Genomic DNA, 8,156 nt, shown 5'->3' on the forward strand with positions numbered 1-8,156 from the left:
TCCTAATTCATAATTTCAGTATCTTAAGTCTTGAAATACTATCACATCAAATGAACAAGTAAATGAGACCAAACAGTGTAAGTGTGTGTCTGTTAAAATATAGAAATAAATGTTTGTGTTCTTCTGTGCATTTTCCTTTTGGCAAGAGGGGAGAGGAAATGGGTTATTACTGCAGATTTATTCAATGAGAACTTCCAAATCCACATCATCTGTGGTTTTGTTAACTTCTACTGATAACAATCGTTCGATCTGTAACTGCATCCCTCCTCCCTCCCTCCCCTGAAAAAAAAACAAAAACAAAACAAACCCTCCCCCCCACTCCCCCACCAGCTCAAATAAACAACTAAAAGTTACTTTTCTAAAGATATAGGAATGGGAAAGAAATTACATTAACTTGATAAGCATGAACACTTATTAAAGCTATAGACACCTCAGGTCAATTGAGAACAGTATTCAAAGTCCTAAAAAAGTGAACACAAGACATTTGTTCCAGATGATTTAAACCTGGTCTAAGTTTTGTGATAGCAACACTATACAGGTGTTTGCAGCCGTGTCTGGTCCAACTACGTATTCCAAGTTGATGTCTTCATTTTGGCCCACTGGAGTCCAACAATTTGGACAGTCTCTTCAAAACACAGAAATGAGAGCAAAGACTCCATACAATAAAGCACAGGGGTATGCTACTAGAAGTTGCTGTCCTTCCATTGCTAAGGCAGAAATGAAGATTTTGGAAGCAGAAAAGCTGCACCAGCCGATGATTGCAGCTGTGAGAATAATTCCCATCACTCCCCTGTGAAGATAAAAACAGAACTCATTTAAGACTCATGTATTTAAAAGTCATAACTAGACTCCTATTATGTTCTACAAGTTCTAACAACTTTATCTTTTATCTTCCGCATTTTTAAATGATAGAGTTCCAGTAAAAGATTTCAGAGCCATATTATTCAATTATCACAACATTAAAAAGCACCTTTGTACATATGAAATTTAATTTATTAAATAAACTATATTATTATATTAATATTACTAATATTAATATTAATAATAATATAACATTACTATATTACTATATATTATTACTATATAAACTATATTAAATAAATAAACTATATTGTTCTGTTTCTTGCTGCTTTTCAGTTCTAATTTCATACAGTTATGAAGAATCACGTGGATTTTCTTTGTCTGACATTCAGTTTTGTACCTTAACTTATAAGCTATCTTTTCGACTTTGCAGGTAATAGTATTTATCAGATTCAAAGCTAACTGAAAACAAACTCAATACTGAAAGAGTCCATGTATTTAAAAGCTGCTGATTGACTTAAAGAAAAGCAGTATTCACACCTTTTTTCCAGTGAGAAAGTCGAGACTTGTATTTTTACACTTACAAATTCCTGTCATATTGAAATTATAGACACGTTCATCACTATGAAATTTTCTTGTAATAACTTTATCTCACAGGAGAGGAATCTATTTAATCAAGTTATAGTTTATGTACTTACTGCAATGAAAACACAATTGCGAAAGTGGAAAGTAGGATCATAGGAAGAAGACAGTATCCAAGGACACTGGCAACGCAGCCAAATGAGACGCCTGTCATGCTCATTAGGTTCAGGAGACAAAACATCCCTAAGCATCCGATTGCACTTATCCCATACACATAACCAAACTGGATTTTACCAGCCTGAAAGTTAACCAGAGTACACATTAATTAATAGAACAAGTAACACCTGCCACAAACGAAGACAAGAAGAATTAATATTTACAGCATATGTTCATTTTCTCCATCATCCCTCCAACCACCAATTCCTAGATTCAAATTCAACATGCCATGTTTTCCCACAACCTGAATTCCAAGACACCTGTACATTTTGAACACCCAAAAGGCACATTTATCCAAAGTTTACCTATTTCAATAAATAGATTTTAATCAAATTGTTATTTTTGATCTGCAAAAGTATGAATTCCGCAGGAGTTAAAGAATCATAGGATATCACAGAACCATGCGATATCCCACGTTGGAAGGGACCCACAAGGATCACCAAGTCCACCTCCTGGCTTAGGCAACTAACCCATGGTGATCTCTTTGAAGATGTCTTGCAATAATCTTTACAGGAGTAACGTTTAAGACTAGAAAAGTTTGGAACTTCTCTACAAATCTAGAGCTCAAATGCCTTGCGATAGACTCCACAGTGTTACAGAACAATGTGAATAGAAGCAAATATTAAAGCAGAAGGTAAAAGACAACTCAAAAATACAATGCATAATTCTGAAAGTAACACACCTCAATCTCTTTAAAAAAGCAGTTAAAAATCTGAGAACGAGTCACACACCCATTTCTGTGAAACAGGGAATGGTATTCCTCAAAAGTAGACTATGAAAAGAAATAGGCATTCCAGTGAAATAAATGGCATGCAAAAAAAAAAAACAAACTCCAAAGCTTTGACTTAAAATCCACAGAAGAAAAAGGGTAGCAAACTCGCAAACCTCAGGGAGTGCTGCATGAAGCCCCAGCTCCTCTCCCACCAAGCTACAAACTCCTAGTCACGATGCGATTTTTGTGGCCTCTATGCTAAGGAGTCAGTTCCATTGACCTACAGGTAACTTGTCTTTTTCCTCCAGTGTCTCGAGGCATATCAAAGCACAAATAATTATATTTGGCAATCAATGTCTTACCAGTAATAACGTGGCTCCAAAAGCTAAGCAGAAGACCATTGGTCCGGCCAAATCAGTCTCGTTCATGATGCTGCCATCTGCTACTTTTAGCGGGTGCAGCACTGTTAGTGTCTTCTGCCAGATGTGGTCGAAATTGATCCCCAATTCTGCAAGTTACATGAAACCAACTATGCATATTTATGTATTTTTACTTCTTTGTTTCACTGACAAGTTTTCCCTGCCCCTGCACTCTTAAATCTCCTCCAGGAACTATCCTACAAGGACCACAGAACTGAGTCATTCCCTCTGTCCTTGGGCTGCTGAGTGTGCTGCCTCCACAGATTCCACGTCTCAAATGTTCTGCAGTGACAGGCTGGTTTCTAAAGAACCAGATAAGGCCTAAGAACAGTGTTCTGCGCCAGACCAAAGTTCATTTAGCCCAGCACATTGTCTCTGTAAGTGGCAAAGGAGATATGCATGGAGGAGTATCAGCAGAAGATACACAGATTCCCCAAACATTTCCCAAGTCTCTGGCGACTGGTGGCTCAAGGATTTCAAATTCAAAGTAGTTTCTCCATACTTAGTTATCCTCAGTGGATTTCTCCTTCACAAACCTCCTATCCTCTTATTGAATCCACTGAGAAAAACACAACCCTTTTAACATTTGACTCATTTTACAGCTTCTTGCACCTAGATAGGATTTCAAGGCTCCGTCCATACAATTTGACCACAGCTGTGCAAACACATATTTGCCCACCCCAGGCCCTGGGAAGTATTTACACAAACAAAATAATTTTGTGAATAATATAAACAAGCACAGCCGGGTGGAAAGAAAATACAAACACCTGCCTCTCTGACCAGCAACACGAAGGGCTTCTTCAGTTGTTTGGTACTGAACAATGATGTATATGAGCTGGCAACTCAGCTACAGACACTGACTACCTAACCATTCTGGCATTTGGCACACTCTTTATTCTGCACAGGAATTTCTGCAGCGTACAGCAATCCTCTTCAGTAATGCAAGACTTCAGTTCTAATCACAGAATCAACTGCAGCTAACAGCATCAACTTATTTTCACCAAAAAAAAAAAATTACAATTTGCTACAAGCATGATTTGCAACAACAAAATTATTAAGTGTTTTAAGTGCTGTATGAAGTTGGGCTATTCATTTAATTATTATGCCTTCCACAGAACAGACAGCATGAAGCAATAAAGCATAATGCTAAAACCGTGTCCAGAAGTTCACACGAGAACATGCAAATTATATACTGAAATACAGGTAAATAACAAAAAACTAATGAGAATTTCGAGTCAATTGTGTACTTCCAGAAAGAGGAGAATACACACCCTACTACTCAACTCATCCCCAAGCTGGGAGGAGTTTTGGATTTCAGCCACAAAGCTCAAATTATACCTTCTAATAGAGGAGGCTCATCCTCGAAGTTACTTCCATAAAAAGACTGTGCTGAGGTTGGAGTATACGTCTGTGTTGGCTGGTAAATCTGCCCCGTGTACGGCTGCTGCTGCATCATCTCCGGAGGGACGAATCCGCTTTGCTGGGAGTACTCGTAGCCTCCATACTGCCTACGGGGAACGACAGCACGTTACGGACGGATACAGAACTTCATTTTAAACACCTCCCTGCACAAATCAAAGCTTTTTCTCAGCAAATAAACCACAGCAAACAGATCTGTCTTTCCTCCTCTTTTCAACAGTCACATTCAATGCTCCCCTACTCAAATGCAAGTGTTTTAGGCACTTAACCACATTTATCTGTTCAAACCATTAATAACAATGCTGATGAGCTAAAGATGATGTAATACCATAAGCTGAACACGGTAATTATCGTTACGTGTGCTTTTGTATTGCTTTTAAGTCAGAGGCCTGCAAAAATGAGCGTTATCCATTGACTGAATTACTGCCACAACTTGCGGACATGTAAAAGAGTATAAAAAATTTAAGTCACAAACTAATCCAATTGTCCGTTAATTACTACTGACAACTCACTTGATGCCAGCATTAATTTACAATTGAGAACGTTCACTTGCAAATTCACTGTTACAGAACAAAGTAGCTTGTACTACCACCTTCATTGCCCTCCATATTTAAGAAAAAATCAGCCTAAGGAAAAAAAAAAAAACGTATTTTCCTCTTTACTTACACACCATGAGCAACAGTTAGCGTTATGACACATAAAAAGGAATTATGGTGTGGATTCTAAACACGGTGACATCTACCTAGAGGACACGATGCTGGGAGCAAGGGGGGAGCAATTTTTCAGTTTCTATTTGGCACTTTCTCAAATATTTGCTAACACGTTTATACTGTCTTTGCAATACCATTATAGATTTCACATGTATAAAAACATATGTGGTTATAGACATCTTGAAAGAAAATAAGCCTCATCAGAGCTATCTTTTCTTCCTAAACAAACTCCTAAATTAATCTTGCTGCTAACAGTCTCTGAGTCTGACTACAAAGACTTCAGTAAATGTCTCCAACAAATTTAGAACTACAGAAACACGAACATAAAGAAGGAAAACCCAGAACTCACTCTCCTTTTCTTGTGCCAGTACAGCCCAGCCTCATCACAGCCCAACAGTCCTTGTCGGGATGCAAACATGCATCAACCTGCTCCATCTATCACAGCCAACAAACTCAGGCCACGTACCTGACAGAAATCCTCAGCCTGGGACTACGCATGTACAAAGCACTCACAAGAGCCCCTGCGACCTAGAAAAGTCTGCCACAGTTTTCTGCTAAAGCCTAGAAAACACCACGGACACTACGGGCTCATTTATGACACTGTGACTAATTTTCTTTCCCTGAGTAACCGCATACATCCTTAGGGAACACTGATAGCGGCCTTCCAAAGGATTACTTATATTATTACAATTTCCCACGCAGTATCCTGAGAGTCCTGCCTTTACGTTACAGCACAGACCGTGGGATACGCAGCGTGTAACCGCTATACACCTCATTTACGGGATTTAAGCGACACAGCAGCACCGCAGCAGGGCTCGGTGCCGGCCCTGAAGGCGCCGCGCTCCCCGGGGGCAGCGGGGCGGCCCCAGAGGCCGTTACCTGCCGCAGGGCCGTTACCTGCCGTAGGCCCGGCCGCCGCCGCCGCCGCCGTAGTCGTAGTGCTGGGCCTGCTCGTCGATGCTGTAGCCGGTCTGGAAGAAGTCCGTGGTGAAGCTGTCAAAGCCGGACATCTCCCGCACCCTGCCTGCGGGGAACACCGGGAGAGTGAGCCCGCGGCCCCCGGACCCCCTCAGCCCCTTTCGGACCTCCCCGGCCCCCCCCCGGTGCCCCCGGCCCGCCCCGCACCCACCGCGGCCCGGCCCAGGCGCGGCCCCCCCGGCGCGGCGCTGCGACGTGTCACCCTGCCGCCCGCCGCTTCCGGGGCCGCCGCGCATGCGTGCGACGCGCCCGCAGCGCGCATGCGCCGCCCGCCCCGCGCGCTGCCTGCGTGGCAACGCCGAGGGGGCGAGGCCCGGCGGGGTCACGTGGAGCGCGGGGCGGGGTGGTGGCCGGGTCTGAGGTGCGGCCTCACGCGGGGCCTGTGAGCGCCGTCCTCGCGCTTCTCGTTCTTTGCGGTTTTTTTACCTGTTAATCACCCAAATAAACGATGTTTTGAGCTCCTGTATGGTTTCTTGTCTTCGTTAAGGCCACGAATGGCGTTGCCCGCGGGCTCAGGCTGCCCCTGCGATCCCCGGAGGGCTCCCCGCGGGCTGGCGGTACCGGGGCGGGGAGCTGCGGGCGGTGGCAGGGCTTAGTGCCCCTCACACCAACACGTTAAATAAAGAGAACGTGCACCTGAGGCCCGATAAAATGTGCAGGAGCTGTGGGTCTGCTGGTCCTCGTCAGAGGCAGCTGTCAACCTGCGCTTTGCAAGTGGCTGCAGGAGCGGGAATTCCACGGAACTGAGGAAAAAACAAACAAACCAAACCAAAACAAAAACACAAAACTGAAACAACCCACGGTGCCTGTGAAATAGCCTGGCCTAGGGGAGGCCTGAGGAGAGGATCCCCCGGTGTTATGTGACATAGCAGTGGGGTGGATCCATCCCTGTGGGGACACGAGGGGCTGGCAGAAGCTGGTTACTCTGTTTTTCCTTCTAGTTCCATCGTTTTGCTCCTTTTTTTCCACTCAGGGCCAGGGGAAAAGCTGCCCTCGGACTGCTAATTAGAATTTGTTTTCATTAACTACCTCAGGTACTCGTGCAGAGCGCAGGAAGAAGCGAGTGTGCTGCTGACTCAGATGGGCTTGTGGACAGAGCCGGGGAAAACCCAGCTGAGGCAGTTTAGCTGAAACTTCAGAATGAGCTGAATCATAATTGCCACATTATTGTTGTTGCCGAATAGGTGCACAGTAATGAGATTCAGAAATGTTTACTTGTGCATGCATAAACAGTTGCAATCCCATGCGTGATGTAGCTGAACTTACGGGCATGCTAGAACAGATTGCTTGCCACTCGGGCACATGAGCTTCTGCAAATGTAAGACCCTTTTTCAAAGTAGGTTTTTTTTTTTTATTATTATTTTTTAAATTCACTGTGGATTAGGACACAATTACAGTTATTTTGTTACAAGCTCTCATGGATATAATCTTCTTCTACTGAGATTACTGTATTTGAATAACAGTCCTGTTATAAGCGTCTCCTGCAGAACGTACCTTGTGGTGCAGGATATCCAGTATCTCCTGGGAACAGCCTTCCAGAAAATACGCATGTTTGTAGAACTGGATGAAATAACGATGTAGGAATTATAGTCACAGATAACACAGAGATCAGTGACTACGGTATAAGCTGCTTCCTGCACATTTGTAGTTTAGCTAAATGAGTGTTTGAAGGCTGAGAAGGCCCATGCTTTCATGGAAGACCTGTAGAGTGTGCAGGATACATCTGATGTTGATGGCTTAGTGCCGCTTTGATGAACTGTGTGACTTGGTTGCAGTTCACTAGACAGTGAAATTAGTCCCAAATTCCAGGCAGTGGGCTGTTTAATTATGATTTGCTGGTGAAATGCTCTTTGGCTAGAAATCTGTTTGGATTTGCTTAGATTATTAGAATTTGCTCACAGCTTAGGCTCGAGCTTTCATTAATTAGCTCTCTGTTTGCACTGGGCTTCTTAACATGACTTTAGGGTATCAGTTGTCTGCTTCAGCTTTGCAGGACAAATTCACACTTGCCTGTAGCAGTGAGTTGTCTGGTACAGGCCTATGGGTCCAAGGAAAGCAGTATCTTGCAGCTGCACAGCTATTGTCTTCTTGCATGACTTGGAAAGTACACTGTGGTAGCCAGCACTAATGGGAACAGGGGGAAGTTCATCCTTTTTATACCTTCTCCCCCAGTATGTTCTTTCTGGAGACGTATCAGAAACCCCTTCCTTCTCTGGTGAAGCAAAACAGAGATGATTTTACAGGGGCTTGTATGAAAATGAAGACTCTAAACAGATGTGGAAATGCATCAGTTTCTGCCAGTATATGCCTGACAATTCT

General features: G+C 43.2%; 1 protein-coding gene across 3 annotated transcripts; it reads right to left on the reverse strand.

Moving 5' to 3' along the window:
• Positions 1–310: 310 nt before the first annotated feature.
• Positions 311–6,122, reverse strand: YIPF5 (Yip1 domain family member 5). Of its 3 annotated transcripts, none has more exons than XM_082771840.1 (6): positions 5,989–6,122; positions 5,757–5,883; positions 4,069–4,238; positions 2,674–2,819; positions 1,500–1,681; positions 311–790 (listed from the first exon to the last, which is right to left on the reverse strand). In XM_082771840.1, exons 1-6 carry the CDS (start codon positions 6,071–6,073, stop codon positions 628–630), a joined length of 873 nt encoding a protein of 290 aa, XP_082627966.1. In that variant the 5' UTR covers positions 6,074–6,122; the 3' UTR covers positions 311–627. The 3 variants fall into 3 exon arrangements, with proteins under 3 accessions (XP_082627966.1, XP_082627967.1, XP_082627968.1); XM_082771841.1 differs by having other exon boundaries at positions 5,757–5,879; positions 5,989–6,019; XM_082771842.1 differs by lacking the exon at positions 5,989–6,122 and having other exon boundaries at positions 4,069–4,234.
• Positions 6,123–8,156: the final 2,034 nt, after the last annotated feature.

The sequence above is a fragment of the Aythya marila genome, assembly GCF_965140915.1.
Source record: "Aythya marila genome assembly, chromosome: 14".
NCBI lineage: Eukaryota > Metazoa > Chordata > Aves > Anseriformes > Anatidae > Aythya > Aythya marila.